Genomic DNA, 27,907 nt, shown 5'->3' with positions numbered 1-27,907 from the left:
CCCGGCCGCCATTTTGCACAGCGCGGCCCTTCCCGTCCCGGTGCGCAGCGAACCGAACAGAACCGAACCCTCCCGCCCCAATCAGCAGAGCCACGTCTCCGTGCAAAGAGATGCCACGAGTCAGCTTTATTTGGAAAACAGAGTCGGTTACAGAGATCTTCTCGGGAGCATTTGCTTTTCAAAATCTTAAAACAAGTGGGTTTTCCGTTCCTTGTATCAAGAGGTACAATAACGTACGTAAAAATAGAAAATTAAATACACCTCCAGCAAGTCTTAGTGGTTTAGAAATCCGCGGGGTGAGGAGGAAGGAGGAGCTCCGCATGGACACAATATTGCTTAAAAACACCCAAGGGTTCCCCAGGGGGGGCAGCGGAGGTGGGGGCGGTGGGACCGAAAGCTCTGCGTTGTGCCATTCATCCCAACGGGGGCTGCTGTCAGGTGCAGCACAGGGCACTGCCTGCAGAGCAACGCATGCGGGACCTTCAGCACTCAGCCCCACGCGTGGCCGGTTGGGCACCACCAGCGAAGGAAAGCCCTCTGCATCCCAACACGTGAAACCCAACGTCTGTCGGTGGGTTTGTTTCCCCCTTTAAAAAAGCTTGCTGTAGAAGAGTTGGCAGCCCCGGCTTGCTCTCAGCCTGCACCCACCGACTGCATCATCATCATCATCATCATCATCATCATCATCATGAAGAAGGGAGCCCAGCAGCACAGCACGGAGCAGCTGCCCGCCCCTCCGTGCAGCACTGGGCACTGCCTGCTTCCCCATTTCAAAACAAGCTCACCACAGCAATCTATTTAAAAATAGAGTGTTTATAGGTAAACCAAGGCAGAGACAGGGCGCAGCGGATGGGACAGTCTACAGTCTCACCAGGGACATCAAATTCAGGTTGGTTTCTTTTTTTTCCCCCCAATTAGAAACGTACAATCTGAAGGCTAAAAGAGTGAGAAACGCTCTGCCTCGAGGTAACGGGCAGAGATCCTGCACGGCCGGCAGCTCTGCAGGCAGATCCCAAACACAGGTCGCTTTTCTGAGGGCATTATCAGCTATTTTGTTTTTTGTTTTCCTCCAAGAAAATCTGCAAAAGGGATAAAATTAAAAACAACCAAAAAAAAGAGGTGGAAGAAGAAAGCAGGCAGCTCTCCACGCTCCCTCTCTCATCGGGGATGGCTTAGTTGTTCACCTCTTTTAACAAGTATGAGTAGTATAAAAGGTTAGAAAGATATAGACTAGCTTTTACTCCTGATTTTATTTTCTTTTTTTTTTCTGCTCTCTTTTTGAAGTAGTCTGAAGTGGCAGAGAGAATCCTCCCTCATTGGCAAAAATCAAGAGGAGCTGGTTGTTGTCAGTGGGACATCCAGGCTGTTTGCTGTTTGAGACAAACAGTGCTAGATTTTGTTTCTGGTTCTTTTTTGGGAGGGGGAGGGGGGGGGGGAAGGGGTGTGTGTGTGTGTGTGTGTATGTGTGAGAACTGGGTGCTATGAAGGAGCAGGAGCTGCTCAGTCACCAGCCTCGTTCTCTTCCGCCGTCTCTCCCGTGGTGGCATTCTCTGCATTCTTGGAGGCCTGTGGAAACAAAGCCACGGCCACGCTCAGGGCAGGGACCCACAGACCACGCACGGCCACCACGATGGCGGCTGCCACAAAGGAGCCCACCCGAGGAACCCTTCTGGGAGGAAAAGAGGACTCTTCGTCCCGCAGGACCGCTGCTCCCCGCACCGTGGGCATACCAGCACACATTTTAAGTGCTGCACTGAAGCAAGCCCAAAACACAGCCATGCAGGATCTAGGTTGAGCTTGGACACTGCTGATCACAAGAGCCATGCCAAATCCTCCCAAAACGTGACTCAATTACCTTCTTTTTCTTCTTTTTCTGGGTCTTCCGGCTTGCAGAACTTTGTAGAAGGGCCTGGAGACAGGAAGGAAACATAAGAAGCTAGAAAGCCATATATTCTTTTTTACAGAAGATGAAAGGAAATGCCTTTAAAGCAGAATGAGCATTGCCAGCCACTGGAGGAATGGTGGTAAGTCCTAACGGGCATAGTGACAGATGGGGAATGCCACAGCATCGCGCTGTGCTGAGGCACGAGGCCTTGAGGCCAGCTGTCCAGGCTTCTCAGTGTCTTGTAGGACAGGGCTGGGTACTGCTATCACAAGCAAAAGCTTGTGTTTGATGCAGGAAATAGGAGCCCAGCCTGGTCTAAAGTACATTCTTGGGGCCGCAGAATTACAATGAGCCACTGACTTGCACCATGACCTACTGCTGTCCTTGGGTGTGCAGGAAACTCGTCTGTAAGGGCTGAGCTTTTGCTTTTTAAGCCTCAAAGCAGACTTCTGGATTTTACTTCCCTTCATCCCAGGCAGGATGAACAAAGGGTGACCCACGTGATGTGCTACACCTATTTTTATGCATTATTTCTTTTTAAACCAACCTTCAGCTCTCCATCTTGCACCTCAAACTCCGACTTGTAGAGCTCAGGTTCGAAGGGGCCGCTGGTTATCCTCATAGGACCATTAGGCATTAAAAGCACTGTGAATTTGAACTGTGCAACAAACTCTCCTGCAAAGCAGAAACAGGCATTACTGCACCGTAGCAATTCTAACTCCTGTGCCACGCTGTCACTGCTGCAAACCATCTTGTGGGAACTCCCTGGTAAGCAAACCAGAGGGCTTCATCAGTCTCTCTTGTCTGGGGAATTACTCTATGAGAAATCTCAACTCATCACTGGAACAAATCCAAAACAAGACCTAGAAGCCAACAGGTAGTTGAGTTTCCTGGAGGGTGGATGCCAGGGCCCTCAAAGCATTTCTCTGGCATTGAAACAGCAGCAGTCAGCATGAGGCTGGGGAAGTGCTCAATGCCAGGTTCACATCCAACTCCCAGCCCTCCCCTCAGCAGCACTCACCTTCCTTTTCGTAGAGGACGTTGAAGGGCTGGAGCAGCTCATGTTTGGCGCATTCCACCACCCCCATCCTGGCCTTCTTCTCATCTTCAAACGCCCTGCAGAGGAATGGGAGCCGCAGCTAAGGCAGATTCCACCCCACAAGGCTTCAGAACTGCCCCTGGGCTCAAGCTGGACACTTTGTTTGCTTTATTGCCCAGCAGTGCTGCTGTCAGAACAGGGAACTGCTGGAAGAACTATTGCCTTCAGGGAGCAGAGAAGACAAGTGGATTTAAGGATGGAAAAGGCCTGTCAAGTGAATGTTGTTTCCTTATTTTCGGAGTGAGTGCTTACAAAAACTGACTGGATCTGACTCCTCTCTTCATGCTGCAACCCAATAGTATTTTATTTTAACCACAACTCCGGGCTCCTCACCTGCCACACAAGGCACAGGAGATGCTCCTGTCCTCATGCTGTGCCTGGGATTCCAGCTTAAGCCTGTAACTTCCTTCCTCCACCCACTCCTAGGCTCAAATACAGCAAACCGCAACACATAAAGCAGCAAGGCTGCCTCCACCTCTGTGGCAGATAATCAATCAAATCACTTTTGCTGTCAGCGTGGTCTGTAAGCTCATGCAAAGCATCCAGCTCAGAGCACACAAGGAGGTCATGAATAAAAGCAAATACCTGAGAGTAAATGGCATAGTATCAAAGCGCCTCTCCACCTCGCTGAAAAAGGCACGGGAGGTTTTCATCTTCAAACCGTACTGTTTGGAGGGGTCCCTTTTGTAAATTGTAGTTCTCTGCCCAGCATCCTTTGCCTGAAAATGCAAATGGAGGTGAGAGCAGGGAAGGAGCAGAGCAGCACTTCCTCGAGCACATCAACCAACAGCCCGTGTGTGTCAGGGCAGTTCCATCTGACAAGAGCTGTCCGTATTGTGATGCTGTAAAAGCACACCTTAAATTTCTTGATGGAAAAATCTACACCCAAAAAGTCAGACAGGTTCCCTGCTGGGATTGGCACACAGAAGGATCCAGCCATGAGCACCACTCATTGGTGATGGCTGTTCAGAAACATGCTGCTTTGACCATGCAGAGGAGTATGAGCCAGGACTCACCTTTCCCTCTCCACTGCTGACAAGAACATCAACAGCATAAACTTCGTGAACCTCAAATTCTGCTTTTTCATGGTCCTTCCTGAAAGAAAGAGGTTTGGTGAGTCAAAGAATGGTAAGGAGAGAAGACAAAAACCTTTGTGGCTACGCAGCCACAGCTCATCAAACAAGCCCACGCTGAGCTTAGCCAGAGAGGGTGTACAGGCACAAAGCAGCGCTAGGGTGATACAAAGCGACCAGGACCTTGACCAGAAGAGCAAAAGCTGGCACAGGAATTGAAGACTTGCATGTCAGGCACTAGAGCTGGTCAGTGACAAGCTGGCAGAGAAAAACAATGACAAACCAGCGGTGTTCCTGCCCGTGACAAGTCATTCCATCCCCAGTGAACGGGGGGAGGTCTCTAACACTCAGCACCAGCTCTGTGAACTTGTGGTCACATCCTAGGCAGACCAAGGGCCCACCACACCTGGCTTATCACTACGCCTGAGACCTTGAAAGCCAAGCTCTGGATTAAACCACTGAGCTCTGAATACGCAGCTTGAGACTCTGCCCTGCCTGCATCCCTGAGGGAGAGAAGGTGCTGGAACAGAACAGAGAGACACGTCCTGCTCATTAGCTCAGAATCATCCTGAGATCCTCCTGACAGTGATCACCCTTCCAATGGGCTCCTGGCAGCTTTTGTGAGACAACAGCAGGCCTTGGCACGCCTCCTGGGGAACGAGAATCCACTGCTACAGCCAGCAGTGGTTGGTTATTTTGCTGGCAGCCCCCAGGGCCATAGGCTGTAATTTGCTGATGGAGACTCCTTCGAGAAACTGGACAGCAACCAAGAACACCTGCAGGTGCCAGCAGTCCCGTGTCACTGACTTTCAGTCTTTCTTTCTCAGAACAAATCCCAAACACAGAAGCCACAGCTCGTGTTCACACAGCCGAGGTACAGGGGTAATGAATCCATTCTGGGTCAGACTTCAATCAAGAGGCAGCACAGGGAGCAGTCTTCCCCGGTGGCACTCAGCCACTAGGTGCAAACATACCTGCTCCACCCCCACTGGATATCACAGCCAAGAAAGTGAGAAATAGGATCAGAATCCCAGACCTAGCCCCACCCCTCCCACACACTGGAGAAAGCTCCAGAGGTGATGCTCACTTTTGCTGGTCTGTAGGGTTCTGGATGATTGTTTTCTCCCCATCGATCACGTGCTGCTTCAGCTGGTGTGACAGCATCCCTGCCGAGATAAAAGAATCCATTAACACCTCAGAGCTGCAAACCAGCTACACGGGGGCTTGCATCATTAACACTTCAGCGCTCAGGGCTGCAGCCTTCACCTGGAGCCAACTGTTGAGCAAACTGCCTTGGGTGTTAGCGCTTCCTTAGCTTTACTCTGTTGTAGATAGAGACATGGAGTTCCCCAAAGCCCTCCCTGACTTCAGGGATGCTTTCTCTCCTCGGCAGGAGAAGCTGCAAGCAGCCAGGGAGGAGCTGCTGCTTAACAAAGCAGCTTGAAACGCACTGGAGATGAACCTGAAAGCCCATGTGTTGCACTCTTGGGTGTCAAATTAATGGAGACTTCAGGTCCTCTCACCATTGTCTTGGCTGTACAGCACTCAAAGCACATTTTGTGGAGCAGAATTCACTTTTCCTTTCTGCTCTACGGTTCACCTCCAAACTGAAGCCTAGCCCATGTGCTATTCCACAGCACAGCACAGATACATCTGTTCCCCTTCAGGAAGGACAGAGTGAGTCCCCCCGCCAGCAGCTCCGTTTGTTTCCATCAGCTGGGGCCTGAAGCTGCTGCCACTGCCTGGATAATTACAGCACTTGGCTGTTTCCAAAACAGTGGCTGCTCAAACTCCCTTGACAGCGCGAGCAGCCGCCTCCTCACTGCAGCTCGTGCCATGCTTTTTCACAGAGAAAGGAGCAAAGCATTGAGGAGACCCACAAAGCCATCCCACACAAGAACAGGGAGCTGACGTTCCAGGACTGGGCCAAGGCAAGCAGAGACACTGAGCCAGCTTTACAGCACTTCAGGAAATTTAACTAATAGCAGACTGGTCTAATTGTGGCTTATCAGTGATGTCACTGATTAGGAGAAAGGCATTTGCACATGCCAACGTCACGCTGAACCCTCTCACCACCTTTCAAACAAGAGCTCAGCATTCTCAGGCCTACAAGGAGCTGTCCCAGGGCCTCCCCACCCACCCCTTATCAACACTGTGAAGAAAACATGAATTGGTTTCTCGTTGTAAGGGAGGAAATTACATACCCTGCACATCTATGGGCATCTTTTGCGATGGATCCTGCATTACAAGCAAGCTTTTATGTATTCACAGAAGGGGTTTTAGCTACAAGTGGTCAGGGCTGAAGCAAAGGGCCAAGAGACTGGCATGAGGTCAATGGGAAATCCAAAAGCCAGAACACCAACTGCCATCCCTGGAAGCCCACGTCTACTGTTTCCACACGAACACATCTTTTAAACAAATATCATCATACAGAGGGGAAAGAAGAACCCATGGTTTTGAAAGGATTTTGAAGCAAAGGCTGCTGCTTTTAGAGGTGGCACATGTAGGACCTGTAGTCAGGAAATGCTCCCCAGAGTTTGAATAGGGCAGCTGAGGATTGAGTGTGTGATTATAACGCTGCTGCTCTGCATCAGCTGCTCTCAGCCCTTACCTTCAATGGGTGTGCAGTGAAACGAGTGGGCTATTTTGTTCCACGCGTCTGTCACTTGTGTATTCTGGATGAAGAACACATGTAAACACATTAAGGGTTTAGAACTCAAGCCAGAAGCACGACTGTTAATTTTCACCTGGCAGCATTTGGTGATAAAACCAAGTGGTGCTCTAACACCTCCAAAAAAAGGAGGAATGGTGGCAGGCTTCCATTTTCAATCTCCCATCAACAAAAATAACGTGGAACACGAGGTCAGCTCAGCCTCCTGCACTGCACCCGGTGCCTTTTCACACGCCATTCCTTTAGGAGATAACACGGGGAGCTGAGAGCAGTGCTGGAAGTTACTGGAATAGTAACATGGTGCTGAAGGGGAACGCCTACAGCTGCTGAGGCGTCTGAGCAGCGGGCAGGGGAGAGCTGTTGAGTGGGAGACGTTGGTGAGCGTGGCACAGAGGGTCAGCTGCGTGCACAGCTGCCCCCAGAGAGGATGGGAAAAGCAGCACTGCTCCTCTGTGGGTCCTGCAGGGATCCGGAGCTGCTGCCTGCAGAGCTGCTGCCACCCACCCCAGGACTCGGTGCTCCCCAGGAGCGCTCAGCTGTCTACAGACAGCTGCCTTCAGATTCCCCACATAGATGGGCCATTCTTCCCAGGCGATGTCACAGGCCTTTATTTTTACGTACAGCCCATCTCTGCAGAGCTCTCCCCACACCAGGGCACACTCACACACACACACCATTCCCTCACCTGGTTTCCAGGCTTTACCAAACGCAGCGCGGCCTCAGCACAGAGATGAGCTGCCTTGATGACATCAGCTTTACGGCCTGACACAGGCTTTTCCTGAAAGAACAGAAAAATAAAGCCTCGTAGGGAGCAAATCCTTTTTCCCCTTACCAGCAAGAATGCCATTCTGACTGCCTAGAGATGGAGAGTGATCCAGAGTGGGGGATCTAGATTAGAGTAGGAGCACTCCTGTCTTCACAGCTCTACCATGAGTCCCCTCTCCCTTGTTAAAAAAAAATGCTGCCCATGGAAAACCTACCTTTGAGGCATTTATGACAAAACTGTGTGCTACATTCGCTATGAAGCCATCGACGTGGACTCCCAAGTCACTGCAACACAAAGAGAATTAATTACAGGCGGGGCCTAATGGCTAGGGAAACTGGTGTGACTTCTCGAAGCATTCGAAGACGCAGGCATATTTAATAAAGCTTGGCTTGATTAGCTGTTACATTCTGTAATTAACCACGTCGAGGAAGTACTTAACACAGCAAACAGGACTAAAATGCAAAGCCTGGATGACCAAGAGCAAGCTCATGAGAAACATAACCAAGACGCTTACATTTTGACCAAGTCTCCATCTTTGAGGATGTAGTCTTGGTCACTCTTCAAGGGGGAGAAGTGACAGACACAGTTATTTACTGATATACTCGTTGGGAAGGCAATACCTGTAAAGGAGAAAGAGAAATAGTCCATGAATTCCGGCAGCTTCACACATAGTGCAGGCAGCAGCTCAGCCACTGTGGAATGTCACTGAGTTTGAGCTTTTTAAAGCAGGGTACGGTGCCCCATTGAATAATCCCCTGGTGAAAAAGCACAAGGAGAGCAGCGTGTGGCATTCTCCTGCCCAGCAGCCATCAAAGAAATTGATCCTCGGCAGTAAGACACGTGCAAAAGGGACCCCACGTCTGCAGAACACAAATGAGTGACACACTCAAGTGTCACACGATTTCCATGGCAACTACAGGCTGACTGCTGAGCACAGAGCTGGCCTGCCCAAAGGGAGGACACCGCTGTCCAAAGTAACTCTTATTTCAGTGAGCGGAGCATTGAACTGGGAAGCACCAGCTCAGCGGTGATGCTTACAAGCAGGACAAACGGGATGAGTTGGGTTTCTGCACTGCTGCCCACTCACATCAGCCCAGCAGGACAAGCCTGGTGACCCAGGCTGGCGTGTAGGCCTCACCTTTTTTCATTTCTTTTTCCTTCTTGAAAATCTTGCCCGTCTCCTCCATGATCATGGCATCTCCCTTCTCACACAAGCACAGAACCGATGCTCCCGAGTTCGCCTCTTCGACCACGGCACGCAGGACCCCTGCAGAGCAGCACAGACACAGAGCACGTTAACGTTAACTCATCACACAGCACCACGAGTCCGCTTTGTTTCTGACAGAGGGGATCATTCTGGGCTCAGCTTTGCACCGGGAGAGCTGCAGCTATGCAGACACCCACTTCAATTCGTATTGCTTTTTGAGAACCAAGGCACGAGCAAACCAGTGTGTATGCTGGGATGTGCACAGGTGAAGCAGTGCAGCCTCACACACCTCCTGGTGCGCGGTGGGTTGGCACACAGACGAGCCGAGCAGAAACACTGCTCTCCCACATTCCTTCCAGAGCACTCAGAGCTACAGGAACAGGTTTGAAAACTGCTTGGGAGACTCACAGCACATCAAAGAGCAGAGGGGCAGCCGCGGGCGCGTGGGACCAGGAGGAAACCGCCCTTACTCTGCAGAACTGTGTCTGTACAGCAGCACTGCACCCACACTGGGGCATATTCTGGTGTGTACAATTAGCAGTTGGGTTCCAGGATGGGTGTCAGCATGCCTCGTGCTCTACAGAATGGGGGGGAAGGATTGTGAGCCCATGGCTGTCCCAGCACTGCAGTTACATTTCGTATCATTTCGGTAATCTTTCCACGGGTCCCAGATGTTGGTGAGGGATATAAATAAGAGGGAATGCTCTTATAAAGAAGACCTTTAGTAGATAGCAGGGGACAGAAAGGTGAGAACGGGAAGCATTAAAGCTCTGTGGAAGGGCAGACAGAGAGCTGGGGTTTGTCAGAGCATCAGGACTGAGCAGGGAACCCCTCCGAGCCGCTCTGTGTCCCAAAGGCACCACTCTGCCGAGCCAGGAAACCCTCTGCTGCTCCTCGAGGTGCATTCGGGACAGCAACAACAGCGCAGTGACCCCATCCCATCCCGGGGTTGTGCTCGAAGCGGGGCCGTGCCGCCGTCCCCCATGGGCCAAGAGCCCCCCGGCCCCTCCTGAGAGGATCCCACGTCCGCATGGGTTGGGGAGCACCGGGAGGGCCCGGGGCCGCGCAGAGCCCACGGGAGCGGCTGTCAGCTCCGCTGGGACAGCGAAGAGACGGCGGAAAGAAACGACGAAACGGCAGTGGGGGTGGGGGGCACAGCGGTGTTCCCGGCACTGCCCGGCTCCGGGAGCGCGCCTCGGCCCGGCGGGGGGGGGGGGGAGGGGGTGGGAACAAAAGAGCGGAACGTTCAGCGCGGGGGGCGGGGGGGCTCCGGGGCCGCGTGGCCGAGCCCTGCACTCGTTCCTACCGGGAGGAACCGGAGAGATCCGGGCGGGACGAGGACAGCGCATGGAGCCCGGCAGGGCCCTGCCCCCCCCCGCCCGGTGCACGTGGGGCGCGGAGGCCACGTGCGGGCAGCGCCCGCCGCGCGGAGCCGGGCCGGAGGAACCGGGGGGGGAAGAGGGAGGAACCACAGGGACGGGGGGCACCGGGGATCCCACCCCTCACCCCGGGGATCCGTGCGGCCGCCCCCGGCCCTTCGGTGGCCGCCATCGGTGGGTACCCGGGCCGCCGCCCCCCCCCTCCCCGCGGCCCCGCGCGGCCCAATGCCACGTCCGTCTGTCCGTCCCCCCCCCCCCCCCGCCCTCAGCCCCGCGCCCGCCCGCGGCCCTGCACTCACGGTTGGCGATGTCCCCCCCCATCTTGTACTTGGTGACCACCAGGTCCTCGGCGATGGTCAGCTCGGCCGCCTCCTCCTCGCCCGACATGGTCGGAGCCGCCCCCGCGCCCGCCGCTGCCGCCCCCCCCGACGCCGCCGCCGCGCTGAGGAGACCCCGGGGAGCGCGAGCGAGAGAGCGCGAGCAGAGCAGGAGCGCGGGCTCCGCGCGGGGCACGCTGGGAAGCCGAGTCCCCTCCCCCTCGGACTACAGCTCCCGGCAGTGCGCGCCGCCCGGCCCCGCGGCGGACTCCCGCTCCCAGCAGGCAGCGCGGCTCTCGCGAGAGATAGAACCGGAAGTAAGGCCGGAAGCGGTGCGCGAGTGCGGGGTGGCGGAAGTAAAGGGGTTGCGTTGGGGGCAGCGGGCGCTGCTCGGGGTCGCGGAGGTCGCTGTCCCGCACCACGGCAGCCCCCAGCCCCTGGCAACCCTTTCCTCTTCGCCTTTGGCCCCCATGCTCCTCCCAGGGCCGTGCTGCTAGCAGGTGCCAACCCCATCCCCTGCCTCCTCCTTACCCCCCCATTGCACATCAGCAGCCACAGCCCGTTTTATTCCAAATGTATTTATTCCACGTTTACAAACGAGAACCAACTCCCTCCCTGGGAGTGGAGAGATGCCCCGAGTGCAGTGAAAGGGCCTCTGTAGGGCCCATGGGCACGGCCCAGCCCTGACCCACAGAGCCTCTCAGCAGGGCTGGGGTAGCCACGCAGCGTGGGCACACTGCCCAGCCTGCAGTCAGAGGTTACCCCCAGTCCACCCCCTGCAGGAAGCAAAGAAATGCAGGGCCTTCCACCCACAGCAGCTGGGAGGACCCCAACCCCACAGGTAGACCCCCCGCCCCAGCCCAAAAGCAGGGACCCCAACCCCAGCCAGGGCCTGCTGCCGCAGTCCTGCACACGGGGAGCACCGCAGGGAGGGGGAGTGCTGGGATCACCCCTGGGGCATGGCAGTGGACAGGAGAGGGGTCCAAGCCCCCCTTCCCAATGAGGCCTGAGGGGTTCGGGATCAGCCCCACACCCCAGGCAGGGCCGCCCCCAATCCCATTCTTCATGTCCCCCATGGAGTTTTGTCTCGTGCCCTCCATCCAGCACCAGTGTGGGGGGGATGATCCTTCATATCCAGTGTAAACAGCCTGGGGGGGGCACGGGGTCCCTACGTCCGCTGGGCGTCCACCTTAGCAAAGAGGCGGCTGTGCCAGTAGTCGGGGTTGTCGAAGGCACAGTCCGAGGCTTCCAGGCTGCGAAGGGGCTTCATGCAGGTCGGGGGGGGGTCCGGGGGGGCTGCGGCAGCCGGGGCAGGGAGGACCACGGGGAGCCAGCACCGCCTCCATCTCCTCATAGCCCTGCTCCTCAGGTGGGGCCGGGGTGGGTTCCCCAGGCCGCATGTCGGTGTAGCCGTCATGTCGGGGGGGGCAGCTCTCATGCCGGGGTCCCAGCCCCCCCACCACGTTGCCCAGCGAGCGGCTCAGCCGCGGCTGCTTGTTCATGTACTCGTAGTCCTCCTCCTCCTCCCCACGGCTCTGGGGGGGCCCTGCGGGGCTGCCCAGCTCTGAGCCCACCTCCATGTATTCGTAGCCCAGCTCCTCCAGCGAGGCTGGCCGCGGTGGGGGGGCTTGCAGGGGGGCCCCAGGCTGCCGGTTCATGTACTCGTACTCCTCCTCCAGCTCCGGTACTGAGCCTCCCGTGGGCTCTGGTTCTGCAGAGTGGAGGTCAGACAACAGCTGTGCCCCCTCAGATCTCCCCGCTCTGCCCACAGGACTGGGGTTGAGTCCCGGGGGGTTCAGCTGTGCCAGGGATGGGTTTGGGGAAGGGGTTTGGGGAAGGGACCACCCAGCCCTCCCCTCCAAATGTTGAGCCCTCCAACCCCAACCCTGCAAAGACGGAACCCCAAACTCAACTCTGGGGCTGAAACCCTCAACCTATGGGAGCCCCCCCCCCAGTGCTCTGCAAGGAGAGACCCCCCCACCCACAGCCCAAACCCTGCTGGGAAGGAACCCCCCACAATTAGGAATGAGACCCTCCAGCTGAGACCCTCACCCCTTCCGGCGCAGCTGGGTGTGACGTAGCCATTGGCGTCCTCCTCACTGCCCTCGGAGCTGGGGGGCGGGGGGGGGAAGCTCTCCCTCTGGGACAGGTATGCACTGTCCCCCCGTGAGCGCAGGCTGCGGCAGAGGCTGCCCGACAGCGACAGCCCCTCAGCCAGGTCCAGCTCTGAGGCCGTGCCCCGACCCTCTGATGACTCCGACACCGTCCGCCCCACAGATTCCTGGCGGCTGCGGCGCGGTGGACGCGTCCCAGTGCCCTGTGGGACATGGCAGTGATTGGTGGGGTTGGGGGGGGGGGGGGGGGGAGGTCCACTACTACCCCCCCCTCAGTGCTATCGCTTCACCCTCGGAGCTCCAACACCCATAGACCCCTCTCGCTCCTGAGCCCAACCCCATTGCAATACAATGCAATAAAATGCAATGAAATCCTCTGCAATGCAATGGAATGTAATGCAGCCCAAACCCTCTGCGCCCCCCCCCCCCCCCCCCTCCCCCCAGACCCTCCTCTTTCCCCTCCCTACCCATCCGGGTACCTGGCGGCTGCCGAGGCCGGGCTGGTTCATGGGGATGTATCCAGCTGGAGGGCTCAGCAGGCTGGGACTCTGTGGGGAAACGTGGGGGTTTGGCACCAAGCAGGGCACCCCACCCCACTGTGGTAAGGGGGCTGGGGTCCCACTGGGGTGATGGCTTATGGTTAGGGTCAGCTCTGTCCCCCCAGGGGAAGTTGGGGTCAGGGGGAGCCATGGGGGACCCCAGACCCACACTCTGCCTCATACCATGTCACAGGACCCCATGCCCAGGATGCAGCCAGACCATATCAGGGGCCCCAGGGTGGTGGGGGGGTAGGAGGCTCACCCGGGTGCAGCTGCCCCGTGGCCGGGGGGGACAGAGGCCAAAGGACACATCCAGCTCCTCCTCCTCCAGCTCCAGCGTCTCCATCTCATCCAGCTCCTTGTCGCTCAGGGTGGGGGGCTCGGCAGGCGGCACGGCCCCACTCTCCTGCTGGGATGGGTATATGAGGAGCTGTGGGATCCCAGTCTGGGGTGGGGGGGGGGCTGAGGGGGGGCTCTCACCCACCTTGATGACCAGGTAGCGGGGGGGGTCACGCGCCATGCGGGTGAACTCGTTGGCCAACTCCTTGAAGGTGGGGCGGATGTTCTCATCAATCATCCAGCCTGGGGGCAGCCAGAGAGGGTCGTGGTGGGGTGGGGGCCACGGGCAGGGCCTCCCCCCCCCCCTCCCCCACATGGCAGTGCCCCCCACTCACATTTCACCATCACCATGTAGACGTCGATGGTGCAGATGTGGGGCTGCGGGAGCCGCTCGCCCTTCTCCAGCAGGTCGGGCACCTCCGGCAAGCGGATCCCGGCGTATGGCTCAGCCCCAAAGGTCATCATCTCCCACAGTGTCACTCCTGGGGGGCAGCAGTGTGAGTACAGGGCTTGGGGGGGGGGGGGGGCTGAAGGGGGATTAGGGGGGCTGTGCTCACCGTAGCTCCACACGTCGCTCTGGTGCGTGTACTTCCCGAAATGAATGCTTTCCAGCGCCATCCACTTAATGGGCGTCTGCAAGGAGAGAGGGGGTGAGGGGATGTGATGGGTTAGGGGGCATGGGGGCATACTTGGGAGGGAGGGAGGGACTGGGGGACATGGGGACAGATCAGGGAGTGGGGGGGTGAAGAGCTGGGGGGCATGGGGGCAGACCTGGGGGGAGGTTGGGGGCTGGAGGATGTGGGGACTGACCCAGTGAGGGGGAGGAGCTGGGGATATGGGGACAGATTGATTGGGGACTAGGGGGGTGAGGGGCTGGGGGGCATGGGGATAGACCTATTTTGGGGGGGAGGGGGGTTGGGGGCTGGAGGACATGGGAACAGATCCATTTTGGGGGGGGTGAAGGGCTGAGGGATATGAGGACAGATCAGGGAGTGGGGGGGGTTGAGGGGCTGGGGGGGCATAGGGACAGACCTGGGGATGGGGGGGAACACACAGGGGTGGGGGGGTCTCCATTGAGAGGAGGTTTGGGGGACACACAGAGGGCGCACGTGGGGGTATTGGGGACACACAGAGCAGGGACTCACAGCAGGCAGGGAACACCCAGATGGGAACAGCCCTACGGGATGGGATTTGGGGGGCACATGAAGAGTGGGGGGGGGGGGGGGGGGACCCGCGGCACGGGTTTTGGGGGCACAGAGGCGCAGCGATGCGGGGTCCCACCTTGACCTCGTTGTAGAAGTACTTCTTGTCGTCGGGGTAGAGCAGATCAGCAATGCCAAAGTCGGCCACCTGAGCCTGGCTGGGAGACTTGAGCAGCACGTTGCGCGCCGCCAGGTTGCGGTGCACCATGCGGTGCTCCTCCAGGTAATACATCCCCTATGTGCGGGGTGGGGGTCAGCGTGGCAGGGTGGGGGGCAACGGGAGGACCTTCCCACCCCCCCCGGCCTGCAGCCCAGCACTCACCTTGGCCACCTGCACACACCAGTTGAGCAGCAGCTGAGGGCTGATGCTGCCTCGGTTTTTGCGCACGTAGTCGAGCAGGGAGCCCAGCGGCAGCAGCTGCGTCACCAACTGCAGCTGAGGGCCGGGGCAGATGCCCAGCAGCCGTACGATGTAAGCGTGGTCCAGGCTGCCAATGGCCAACATGTGCTGGTGGGGGGGGGGGGGGGGGACACAAAGACATCAGAGCCAGGGGTGGTGGGTGGCGGGGAGGGGGCACAGAGCCGGACTTACGTCGGTGACGGCGTGGAAGGACTGCTGCCCGCTCCAGTCCTGGATCACCTTGATGCTCACTGGGATCTTGATGGAGTCACCATCCGGGATCCAGATGCCCTATGGGGTGGGGGATGAGATGGGGATGGGATGTGAGTGCTGTGTCTGGCCCCACTGTCCCCCCCCACCACCACCCAGCCCCCCTCACCTTGTGCACGGTGCCAAACACGCCCGAGCCCAACACCTTCAGCCTCTTCAGCTCCGTCTCCTTGAAGATGCGAGCCAGCACCTTGTTGGCCTTCTCGCTGGGATCCAGCGGCTCCAGGCTCTGCAGGGGGAGTGGGGACAGAGATGGGGAAAGAGAGAAGAAGGATGGGGAGAAACGGGGTGGAAGCAGACGGGGATGAGGACGGATGGGGCAGCGGACACAGACAGGTGCGGGAGGGGATGGATGGAGGTGGGCACCCCCTGCCCATCGGACCCCCCCGCTCACCTCTCCCCTCTCCAGGTAGCGCCGCATCGCCCGCTTCTTCTGGATCTTCTTGCCACGCCAATAGAGCAGGGAGAGCAGGACGCAGGAGCAGGAGAGGAAGAGCCCTCCGACCACCAGCACTGCGATCACTGTGGGGGCTCTCCTGGGTGGGGGGGACGGGGCTCAGCTCCGGTGCCATCCGTACCACGCGCTGCCCACAGCTGTGCCCCACAGCACGGAGACAGCGCGGCCAGGAGGGGGGCACTGAGCACCCACGTGGGCGGGGAACGGCCCCAAGTGGCACAGCACAGCACAACGAGGCCAAGGGAACCCCCAAGCGCCCTAAAGACCCCATACCTGGCACTGGGCAGTGCATCCCCCAGGCAGTCCTGCAGCAGTGGCCCTGTGCACCTGGGGGAGGGGGGGGGGGAGGAGCAGAAGGGGGTGAGCCGTGCACCACACACAGCCCCCCATTGCACTGACTGCTTCCCATTCTCCTCCATTCCCCCTCATTGCCCCCATTTCTCCCCATTGCCCCCACTGCATCCCATTCTCCGCCATTTCTCCCCATTTCTCCCCATTCCCCCACCCCCCCCCCATTGCCCCCATCCCCCCCACACACCCACGGGTGCAGTTCTCATGGCAGGGCCGGCACTCCCTGCTGCTGTCCGGGTATTTGTAGATGGGGCCGCGCTCGCCCAGGATGCCTTCGGGGCAGCGCTCCACGCAGTGGGGTCCATCACGGTAATGGGCACAACGGGTGCAGGTGTCAGCGCCCTATAGGGCAGGGGGGGGGGTGTTGAGCACCCAGGGGGTGTCCTTGCTGTCCCGTCCCCCCCCCTCCATGCCATACTGAGCCGTTGCAGGTGATGCCGCCCTCCACGCGCTCACACTCCGGGTGGCACTCGAAGCATTCGGTCCCTTCGGCGAACTCCCGCGTCTCACTGTGGGATGGGGTGAGGGGTCAGCACTGAGCACTCCCCCCCCCCCCCAGGTCAGCCCACCCTGCTTCCCGCCATGGGGTCCGTCCCACCCCGATGGTCTCTATGGGGTCCATCACACTGCGATGCCCCCCATGAGGTCCATCCGATCCCAATGCCCTTCATTGGGTTGATTCCACTCCAATGCCCCCCGTGGGGTCCATCCCATCCTGGTGGTCTCTATGGGGTCTGTTCCACTCCATTGCCTTTTATGGAGCCCATCACACCCCGATGCCCCCCATGTGGTATATAATACCCCAGTAGTCTCTATGAGGTCTGTCCAATCCCAACACCCTCCATTAGGTTGATCCCATTCCAATGCCCCCCATGGAATCTGTCCCACCCCAAAGGCCTCTATGGGGCACATCCCATCCTGATGGTCCCTATGGGGTCTGTCCCACCTAATGCTTTCTATGGGGTCCATCACACCCCAGTGCCACCCATGGAGTCCATCCCATTCCAGTGCCCTTCATTGGGTTGATCCCACTCCAATGCCCCCCATGGGGTCCATCCCACACTGATGCCCTTCACAGAATCAGTCCCACCCCAATGTCCCCCATGGGGTCCATCACATCCCTGTGTTCTCCATGGACTCCGTCTGATCTCGGTGCCCCCTATGGGGTCCATCACACCCCAATGATCCCCATAGGCTCCATCTGATCCCAACGCCCTCCATGGGGTCCATCAAACCCCAACGCCCTCCATGGGCTTTGTCCAATCCCAATGATCCCCCATGGAGTCGATCACACCCCAATGCCCCCTATGACCTCCATCACACCCTACTGCCCCCTCTGTCTTCCATCTGATCCCAATGCCCCCATGGGGCTCCTCACACCCCCCATCCCTATGGGTCCCACCGCCCCCCATCCCCGCTCACCCCTGGGTGAAGCTGCAGGACTCCACGCAGACCCCACGGCGGCTGTAGTGTCTGCAGGACAGGCACTGCGCAGGGCCGGGTCCCCAGCAGCCATCAGCAGAGCACAGCGGGTCGCACACCTTCCCCTCTTGCTCTGCAGGAACAGGATGGGGGTCATCCCACTGTTGTCCCTCTGTCCCTCCTTCACCCATCTTCCATCATCCCCTTCTGCCCCATTCCTACCTCCCATTGCTGTCCCTCTGTCCCTCCATCCCCCCATTCCCCCCCATCCCTGCACCCCACCATGGTCCCCTCTGTCCCCACACCCCCACATCCCTCACCTTCACATCCCCTTCTTCCACACCCCCTCATCCCACTCTTATCCGTCATCCCCTTCTGCCCCATTCCTACCTCCCTCCCCTGTCCCTCCATCCCCCCATTCCCCCCCATCCCTTCACCCCACCGTGGTCCCCTCTGCCCCCCACATCCCTCACCTTCACATCCTCTTCCACACCCCCTCATCCCACTCTTATCCATCAACTCCTTCAGCCCCATTCCTGCCTCCATCTCCTGTCCCTCCATCCCCCCATTCCCCCCCATCCCCACACCTCACTGTTGTCCCCTCTGTCCCCACACCCCCACATCCCTCACCTTCACATCCCCTTCTTCCACACCCCCTCATCCCACTCTTATCCATCATCCCCTTCAGCCCCATTCCTACCTCCCACCCCTGTCCCTCCATCCCCCCATCCCCATACCCCACTGTGGTCCCCTCTGTCCCCACATCCCTCACCTTCACATCCCCTTCTTCCACACCCCCTCATCCCACTCTTATCCATCATCCCCTTCTGCCCCATTCCTACCTCCCACCCCTGTCCCTCCATCCCCCCATCCCCACTCCCCCTTCCCCCCCCCCCCCGCCCCCCATCACTCACGGCATTTGCCACGTGGTTTGTTGTTGCGGATGTCGAGGTCGGCCCGGCGCCGGGACAGCGCCGCCCACTGCACCGTGTGCAGGTAACACAGACGGCGGTTCTCGGTGATGTAAACCCGGCCCGCACTCACCTCCCGCAGCGAACGCAGCCCCAGCGATGTCACGTTGTCGTTCTTCATGATGAGAAGGGAGAAACCCCGGCTGGAGGGGCAGGAGGGGGTCAGGGGTCATGGGGAGGGATGGTGCGGGGATATGGGGATGGGGGGGGGGGACCACGGTAGGGTGTGGGGATGGGTAGGGGGGGATGGAGGGATGGGGGGGGAGGTAGGAATGAGGCAGAAGGGGATGATGGAAGATGGGTGAAGGAGGGATGGAGGGACAGCAGTGGGGTGGGAGATGTGGAAGAAGGGGATTTGCAGCTGAGGGATGTGGGGATGTGGGGACGTGGGGGCAGAGGGGACCACGGTGGGGTGTGGGGATGGGGGGGAATGGGGGATGGAGGGAATGGGGGATGGAGGGACAGGGGTGGGAGGCAGGAATGGGGCAGAAGGGGATGATGGATAAGAGTGGGATGAGGGGGTGTGGAAGAAGGGGATGTGAAGGTGAGGGATACGGGGGACAGAGGGAGCCACAATGGGGTGTGGGGATGGGGGAGAATGGGGGGATGAAGGGACAGCAATGGGAGGTAGGAATGGGGCAGAAGGGGATGATGGAAGATGGGTGAAGGTGGGGCAGAGGGACAGCAGTGGGGTGGGAGATGTGGAAGAAGGGGATGTGCAGCTGAGGGATGTGGGGGCAGAGGGGACCACGGTGGGGTGTGGGGTGACAAAGGGGCGATGGGGGACGCACAGCTGATGGACACAGAGGGAAAATGGGGGGGGTGAAGGAATGGAGGAAGGCCAGAAGGCAGCGGGGATGAGCACAGGAGGGACACGGGGACCAATGGGGGACAGGGGGTTGGGGTTGGGGGGGGGGTCTCACTTGTAGAGGCTCCGTCCCCCAATGGTCTCCAGGTTGGAGAAGACGCTGAAGTTGTGCATATGCTTTGGCCAGGACTGGATGTTGAGATACCCTGAGGGAGGTGGGGGGGGTCAGGGGCTGTGGGGGGGGGTCTCATCTCCCCACCCCCGGCTCCACTCCCACCTGTGATCTCCCGCACTGTGCGGAACACATTCAGCTTCTCGGGGTCCAGCGCTGAGATGTTGCGCCAGGGGTCCCTGCAGGGCCATGGCTGTCAGTAGTGGGGGGGGGACACCCCAAAGCCCCACCCCTCCCACTCCCCCCCCCCCCATCTCACCCCTCCAGGCCGGTGATGAGGAAGTCCAGGTTGCCCAGGATCTTGGTGCAGTTCACAAAGCTGTCGATGTTGCTGGAGTCCACTGTTTGGTAATGGCTGCCGGCGCCGGTGCCCTCACAGGCTGCATTGGGAAGGGGGGTTTGGGGGGGGGGGGGATACACACACATATGATGACAGTGCATCTCACCCCCCCCCCCCGCCCCCCAACCCACCCCCCACACATCCCCACACCTTTGGGGCACAGCCCGGCGCACGGCTCGCACATCTTCAGCCCATTCTTCTCCACCTCCATCTTATTGCTGGGGCAGGCGCGCACGCACGAGCTCTGATCCACCACGAAGTTATCTATGGTGAGAAGTGGGGGCTCACTCAGACCCTCCCCCCCCCAAACCCCCTTTCCCCCCCCCCATATCCCCCCCCCTGCTCACGGGGGCAGCTCCGCACGCAGACGCTGCCATACTGGTACTTGGTGTCGGGGTTGGGCTCCAGCTGGAAGGTCAGCTTGTTGTAGATGAGGGGCTGCGGGCACAGCGGGACGCACGCACCGCTGTCATTGAAGTGTCGGCACGCCTGGGGGGGGGAGAGGGGGAGTCAAAGGGTGTTGGGTGGGTGGATGGACAGAGGGACGGAGGGGGGAATGGGGGTGAAGGGAGAGAGGGAGAGAGATGGGCAGAGATGGGAGGGAGGGATGGATGGAATGAAGGACAAAGGGACAGACGCGGATGGATGAATGGAGAGAGGGATGGAGGGGTGGAAGGATGGACAGAATGAAGGGCGTAGGGACAGACAGATGGGCAGACAGATGGGCAGAAGGATGGAGGAATGACAGAGGGATGAACAGAACGGACGGAAGGAAGGACAAATGGACAGAGGGACGGACAGAGGGATGGGGGGACAAAGAGGCAGACAGACAGATGAATGGGCAGAGGGATGGAGGGAAGGAGGGGCAGAAGGATGGACAGAATAGACGGACAGATGGACAGAGGGATAGGGGGACAGAGATGGACAGAAGGAAGGACGAAGGGACAGATGGATGGGCAAACGGATGGAGGGGTGGAAGGATGGACAGAATGAAGGACAAAGGGACAGACAGACGGACTGACAAATAGACAGAGGGACAGAGGAATGGACAGAGGGATAGGGGGACAGAAGGACAGACAGAAAGAAGGTCAAAGAGACAGACAGACAGACAGATGAATGGGCAGAGGGATGGAGAGAAGGAGGGGCAGAAGGATGGACAGAACAGACAGACAGATGGACAGAGGGATAGGGGGACAGAGATGGACAGAAGGAAGGATGAAGGGACAGACAGACAGATGAACGGGCAGAGGGATGGGGGGACAGAAGGATGGACAGAACAGATAGGACGAAGGACAAACAGACAGGCAGATGGACAGAGGGACAGACAGAGGGACGGACAGCACTGCCCCACACCCACCCCTGGGTGCACAGGTGGGAACCCTCCCCACAGACGGACAGAAGGACGGACACACAGACAGACCCCCCCACCCCCACCCTGGGAGAGCACAGATGAACCCCCCCACCCCCCTCCATGGACAGACGGACACGTGGGTGGCTGGATGGACAGATGGACACATGGGAGGGATGGGTGGACAGACAGCCCTCCCCCGGAATCACCCCACTGTATACCTGGTTGGGGGGGGTTGGGGGGGGGGGGGTGGCATGGGGACAAGACCCCCACCCCATAGAGGGGCAGACAGACAGACTGACACAGAGGACGGACAAACAGAAGGATGGATGGTGGTGGTGTGGGGGGGGTACATACGAAGCAGTGGGTCTGGAGGGGACCGGTGCACCCCCCCGCACACTCCTCATGGCAGCACTCATTGGGCGCCCGCCCGAAGCAGCGCCCGTTGCACTGCGGTGCACAGATGGTCTTCGTCACTGTGGGGAGAGGGGGTGAGTGGGGTGGGGGGCAGCACCCCATAACCCCCCCCCCCCCACGGCCCCCCCGGTACCCACACTGCTGGCAGTCCTCGGGGCCCGGCCCCCAACAGTGCCCTCCGCAGCTCTCGTGGCATGGGGCGCCTGTGGGACAGAGCATAGCGGGGTCAGGGGGGGGTGTGTGGGGTCAGGGGGGGGCTGTGGGGTCGGGGGGGGGCTGTAGGCTCAACGTGGAGAATGGTTAGGTTTGGGTCTGTATGGGATGTGGGGTCAATGTGGATTAAGTGTGGGGTCTGTGGGGTCAGTGTGGGGTTGCTGTGGGGTGTGGGGGGTCTGCATGGGGTGAGAGGGTCTGGGGGGGGATCTGTGGGGTCAGTGTGGGGTGTGGGATCAGTGTGGAGAAGGGTTAGGGTTGGTCTGTATGGAGTGTGAGGTCAGTGTGGGGTCAGTGGGGGGAAGGGAGGGTCAGTGGGTCAGTGTGGGGTGTGTGGGGTGAGGGGGGTGGGGATCACTGAGGGGTGTGGGGGTCAGTGTAGGGACTGTATGGGGTTTGGGGTCAGTGGGGGTCAGTGTGGGCTGTATGGGGTCAGTGGGGTCAATGTGAGGAAGGGGGATCAGTGTGGGGTCACTGTGGGGTATGGGGTCATTGTGGGGAGGGGGGGATCAGTGTGGGGTGTTTGGGGTCAGTGTGGAATGTGGGATCACTGTGGGGTCTGCATGGGGTGTGGGGTCAGTGTGGGGTCTCTATGGGGTGAGGGGTCAGTGTGGGTTCTGTGTGGAGTGAGAGGTCGGTGAGGGGTCAGTGAGGGGTCAGTGTGGGGTCAGTGTGGGGTGAAGAGTCAGTGAGGGGTCTGTATGGGGTGAGGGGTCAGTGATGGGTCAGTGTGGGGTCTGCATGGGGTGAGGGGTCAGTGATGGGTCAGTGTGGGGTCTGTATGGGGTGAGCGGTCAGTGAAGGGTCAGTGTGGGTTCTGTGTGGGGTGAGGGGTCAGCGGGGGTGCGGTGCCCCACGCACACGCTCTGCCGTTGTCCCCCACCACGGGCTCCAGCCGGGGGTCCCTCATAATGTCCCTCCACTCCACGGTGTCCACGTGGCACAGCTGCTCATTCTTCTCTATGTAAACACCGCCCGCCAGGATCTCTGTGGGGAGCAGCGGTGGGCGTCGGGCTGTGCCCCCCCCACCCCCCCCAGCCCTATGGGATGGCACCTCTGGACAGGGGGGCATGGGGTGAGGAGAGTGGCACTGCTTCATTATGGGGGCACCATGGGGATACAGTGCTCTGGGGGGGGGAAATGGGGCACAGGGATGGCACAGCCCTGGGGTGGGCAGAAGGGGACCATGGGGTGGGGGGGTGGCACCACAGTGGGGGGGGGCAGGGGGGGTGGCACTGCTATGGGGTGGGGGCCACAGGGGGATATTATCACTGTGTGATGAGGACAATGGGGACACAGCACTGCTCTGGGATGGGGACCACAGAGATGGGGACAGTGGGGATGGAGACAATGGGGACACGGCACTGCTATGGGATGGGGGACCACGGGGATGGGGACAATGGGGACACGGCACCGCTCTGGGATGGGGACAATGGGGACGCGGCACTGCTATGGGATGGGGGACCACAGGGATGGGGACAATGGGGACACAGCACTGCTATGGGATGGGGGACCACAGAGATGGGGACAATGGGGATGGAGACAATGGGGACACGGCACTGCTATGGGATGGGGACCACAGGGATGGGGACAATGGGGACATAGCACTGCTATGGGATGGGGACCACAGGGATGGGGACAATGGGGACACAGCACTGTTATGGGATGGGGGACCACAGGGATGGGGACAATGGGGACAAAGCACTGCTATGGGATGGGGACCACAGGGATGGGGACAATGGGGACACAGCACTGCTATAGGATGGGGGACCATGGGGATGGGGTCAATGGGGACACAGCACTGCTATGGGATGGGGGACCATGGGGATGGGGTCAATGGGGACATGGCACCGCTCTGGGATGGGGACAATGGGGACATAGCACTGCTATGGGATGGGAGACCACAGGGATGGGGACAATGGGGATGGGGACAATGGGGACACAGCACTGCTATGGGATGGGGACCACAGGGAAGGGGACAGTGGGGACACAGCACTGCACTGGGGTGGGGGACCGGGGATGGCGCAGCTCCAGGATGGGAACCACGGAGCACACACGGATGGCACCGCTCTGCAATGGGGACGGTGGGGCACAGCCCCACTGCAGGCCACAGGGGTCTCGGGGAGGGTGGCACCAAGCAGTGGTGGGGACGGCAGGGACACGGCCCCACCTGTGAGGCGGTTGAGGCCGAGCTGGCGCAGCGCGTGGGTGGCGTTGGGGTTGTAGTTGAGCAGCACGAAGAGCGCGTATTTCTCCTCGTAGAACTGCGTGCCGCGGATGACGCGCAGGTTGCGCAGGGGCAGCGTGGAGAAGACGTTCATGGCGATGAGGATGTAACCCGTCACCTCCCGGATGGTCTGCGGGGATGGGATGGAGGTGGGATGGGGAAGGGATGGGATGGGGAGGGGAAGGGGATGGAGATGGGGAGATGGAGATGGGGAGATGGAGATGGGGAGATGGAGATGGGGAGATGGAGATGGGGAGATGGAGATGGAGATGTGGAAGGGGATGGGATGGGAAGGGATGGAGGTGGGGAGGGGAAGGGGATGGAGATGGGGAAGGGGATGGAGATGGGGAGATGGAGATGTGGAAGGGGATGGGATGGGAGGGGATGGAGATGGGGAGGGGAAGGGGATGGAGAAGGGGATGGAGATGGGGAAGGGGGGATGGAGATGGGGAAGGGGGGATGGAGATGGGGAAGGGGGGATGGAGATGGGGAAGGGGGGATGGAGATGGGGAAGGGGGGATGGAGATGGGGAAGGGGGGATGGAGATGGGGAAGGGGGGATGGAGATGGGGAAGGGGGGATGGAGATGGGGAAAGGGCATGGGATGGGAAGGGGATGGGGTGGGATGGGGTGGGGATGCATCACCCCCATGACCCCACAGTGGAGGGTGCGTGGGTGGGGGTTGTCACCCCCTCCCCACCTGCAGGAAGGAGAGGTCCTGGGTGTGGTCGATGAGGACGATCTCCAGGTTGCCCATCACGATCTCGCAGTTGTTGTACATTTTGTGCAGCGTTCGGTACTGGTGCTGCGCATCGCCCGTCACGCTCAGCCCGTTCAGCGTCCCTGCACACACTGTGGGATGGCACTGCTGGGGGGCACTGCGCCCTGACCATGGCGTCCCCAACCCCACAGCGTCCCCAACCCCAATGCTGTCCCCAACCGTGGCGTCCCCAACCCCACAGTGTCCCCAACCCCAATGCTGTCCCCAACCATGGCATCCCCAACCCCACAGCATCCCCAACCCCAATGCTGTCCCCAACCCCAATGCTGTCCCCAACCCCACAGCGTCCCCAACCCCAATGGCATCCCTAGCCCCAGTGGCATCCCCAACCCCACAGCATCCCCAACCCCAATGCTGTCCCTAAACTAATAGTGTCCCCAACCCCACAGTGTCCCCAACCCAATACCATCCTGAAGCCCGCAGCGCCTCCAGCTCCCATACTGTCCCCAACCCCAGTATTGTCTCTAACCCCAATACTGTCCCCAACTCTGCTGTGCCCAACCCCACAGCGTCTCTAACCCCATAGCATCCCCAACCCCACAGTGTCCCCAACCCCAGCAGTGCCCCCACAGCTAACAGTGTCTCCAATCCCAATATTGTCCCCAACCCCACAGCATGTCTAACCCAGTAATGTCCCCAGCCCCGGTGTCCCCAATCCAATACTGTCCCCAACCCCACAGTGTCCCCAACCCCAATACTGTCCCTAACCTAATAGTGTCCACAACCTCCATGGTGTCCCCAACCCCACAGCATCCTCAACCCCACAGTGTCCTTAACCCAATAGGGTCCCCAGCCCCAGCAGTGTCCCTAACTTAATAGTGTCCCCAACCCCACAACACCCCCAACTCCAACAGTGTCCCCAACCCCACAGCACCCCCAGCCCCAGTGTCCCCAACCCCACAGTGTCCCTAACCTAATAGCATCCACAACCCCAATAGTGTCCCCACACCCCTTCCAAACCGACACATCCCGGTCCCACCGCATTGCCCCCATCCCCTCCTCAATGACCCCATCCCTCCCGCATGTCCCTGCCCCCCCCCCCCCCCCCAATCCCCTCACGGTGTCCCCCCAACGGTGACCACGGCGGTGCCCCCACTTTTCCCCTCTTTCCCCCCCCCCGCCCCATGGCAGTGCCCTCCCCTTTGGCCCCGTCCCCCTCCCACGGCCCCGTCCCCGCCCCTCCCCACGCACCACCCGAACCGGACGGGTGAGGATTGCGCAATGCGGGCGCTGCGGGCAGTGCCCCCCCCCCCCCCACACACACACACCCGGACTTCGGACCCGGCCCCCCCCCTCCTCCCCACGGCCCCAGGGTTAATGATTCCCTGCCCCCCCCCCCCCCCGACGGGGCGCACAGGGCCTCTTTGTGCACGGGGCCCCCTCCCCGCATCCGCACAAAGCGCTGATTGTGGAGCGGGGTGGGGGGGAGCGGAGCCCCCAAAAGGCGGCGGGGGGAGGGGGGGGGGGGGGCGCGCACCCCCGGGGGGCTCAGCCCGGGCCCAGACGTGACTCAGACCCGCGGGGGGGGCGCACGGGGCGCTCAATGGGCGCTTTGTCTGTACCGGCACAGGGGTGGATAAGGGCCCGCGCCCCCGGGGGGGGTGCAGAGGACGGGCACAGCTCAATGCAGCGCAGGAGGGGCGCGGGGGGACGGCTATAGCAGCAGCGGCAGCAGCAGACCCCCTCCCGCCCCCACCCTCCCGGGACCGGAGCTATTTCCATGGGAAGGGGCTATAAAAAGGCCTCAGCTGTGGGGGGCGCGGCCGCAGCCCCGACGCCGCGGGGATTGGGACCCCCACAGCCGGCACTGGGGGTCCCGAGGTGGGCGCAGCGCTGCGGAGCTGCGGGGAACGCGTGTTGCTTTGGAGGTGTCCCCCCCGCGGGACCCCCCGTGCACCTGCCCGGGGCGGGGGGGGGGGTTGTAGAAGCGGGGGGGGGACGGCAGCGCGGCGTTATCAGCACACTGAGCCCGACGGCAGCTCCGGAACGCCGCTATCTGCGCGCCCCGACGGCCCCTCGGCCAGGAATAGCGCGGCGGGAGGGGCCGAAGGAACGGAACGAAACGGGGGGGGGGGCCGACCTCCCGCCCCCGACACCGCGGGCGGCACAAAGGGGGCTGTGTGCGTGGGGCCGCGAACAAAGCGGCTCTGAGTTGGGACCGGGGGGGGAACGCTGGGATTTGGGGAGGGGGGGGATGGGGGGGGTTGGAGGGGCGGTGCGGCCGTCGGTGGGTGCCGGGGGGGTCGGAACCCACGGAGCCCCAACAAAACACGCCGTGGATTCGGTGCTGTCGCGGTCCTCGCGTCCCCCCGACGTCGCGCCCGCCCCGCACCGCGCCCGCAGCACATGGCCGCAGCCCCTCCCGCTGCGCTCCCCGCACGTTCGCCGCACCGCGCCCGGCCCCACCCCCGCGATCTGCCCTCGGTGTTTTCCTTTTGGGGTTGAAAAACAACACCCGGGTTCTGCCCGTCCTTCCGGGAACCGCGTCCCGGCTACCCGTTCCCCCAATGCGGCGCCGGGGGGGTCCCGGTAGGGCTTCGGTCGCCGCCTCCTCCCGTCCGGTTCCCGGCGCGGCCCGAAATATCCGCGGAGCTGCGGGGGCTGCAGGTGCCGCACAGGGGGGAGGGCGAAGGGGGGGTTCGGCCGAGGAAGGGGTGCGGGGGGACCCGATGGGCTTTACCGGGAGCGGACCCCCCTCAGCCCCCGGTGCGGGGTTTTTCCGGGGTCGCGGCGTTGAGAACGGGGCGCGGGGACCGGGAACTTCCGCGGGTCCGTCCGTGCGTCCCGGGACCCAACGGCGCAGAGCCCCCCCAATTCCCGGTGCTCCGAGCGCTGCCGGTAACCCCGAGCTCTGCCGGTACCCGCACCGCTCCCGGCGCCCCGCGCTCCCCGTGCCCCGCACACCCACCCGCTCCCGGTGCAGTTCCCACTCCCGGTGCAGTTCCCGTTCCCGGTGCGGTGCTCACCTGCCTGACCGGAGCCGGGCGCGGGGCTGTGGAGCAGCAATAGGAGAACCGCACAGAGCAACGCGCGGGGCCGGAACCGGGACCGGGGCATCCTCGGCGCCTCTCCGAGCGGCGCCCGGCGGCTGCGGCGTGCCCGGGCGCGGCGGGGGGAATGCACCTGGCGCGGGGCCGCCG

General features: G+C 60.7%; 2 protein-coding genes across 4 annotated transcripts; both read right to left on the bottom strand.

Annotated features, from left to right (window-relative positions):
- Positions 1-97: 97 nt before the first annotated feature.
- On the bottom strand, positions 98-10,596 carry PA2G4 (proliferation-associated 2G4, 38kDa). Its single transcript, XM_015300308.4, has 13 exons — positions 10,380-10,596; positions 8,633-8,761; positions 8,009-8,114; positions 7,709-7,778; positions 7,414-7,506; positions 6,669-6,732; positions 5,145-5,223; positions 4,001-4,079; positions 3,570-3,703; positions 2,907-3,001; positions 2,433-2,560; positions 1,856-1,909; positions 98-1,566 (listed from the first exon to the last, which is right to left on the bottom strand). Exons 1-13 carry the CDS (start codon positions 10,465-10,467, stop codon positions 1,501-1,503), a joined length of 1,185 nt encoding a protein of 394 aa, XP_015155794.1. The 5' UTR covers positions 10,468-10,596; the 3' UTR covers positions 98-1,500.
- A 363-nt stretch (positions 10,597-10,959) lies between these two features.
- Positions 10,960-27,892, bottom strand: ERBB3 (erb-b2 receptor tyrosine kinase 3). 3 transcript variants are annotated; one of them, NM_001044669.1, is given in 29 exon segments: positions 10,964-11,674; positions 11,676-12,108; positions 12,450-12,714; positions 12,991-13,059; positions 13,313-13,456; positions 13,535-13,632; positions 13,725-13,871; positions 13,947-14,022; positions 14,671-14,826; positions 14,914-15,099; positions 15,184-15,282; positions 15,371-15,490; positions 15,656-15,797; positions 15,992-16,045; positions 16,257-16,411; positions 16,488-16,578; positions 17,492-17,624; positions 18,406-18,605; positions 19,386-19,476; positions 19,548-19,621; positions 19,702-19,822; positions 19,933-20,046; positions 20,130-20,271; positions 21,488-21,606; positions 21,685-21,750; positions 22,622-22,747; positions 23,931-24,117; positions 24,687-24,838; positions 27,734-27,892. In NM_001044669.1, coding segments are annotated over 29 exon segments (3,960 nt in total). In that variant the 5' UTR covers positions 27,825-27,892; the 3' UTR covers positions 10,964-11,565.
- Positions 27,893-27,907: the final 15 nt, after the last annotated feature.

The sequence above is a fragment of the Gallus gallus genome, chromosome 34 (assembly GCF_016699485.2).
Source record: "Gallus gallus isolate bGalGal1 chromosome 34, bGalGal1.mat.broiler.GRCg7b, whole genome shotgun sequence".
In the NCBI taxonomy this organism is placed as follows: domain Eukaryota; kingdom Metazoa; phylum Chordata; class Aves; order Galliformes; family Phasianidae; genus Gallus; species Gallus gallus.
The sequence above is the reverse complement of the archived record's forward strand: the minus strand, read 5'-3'. Positions and strand labels throughout refer to the sequence as shown.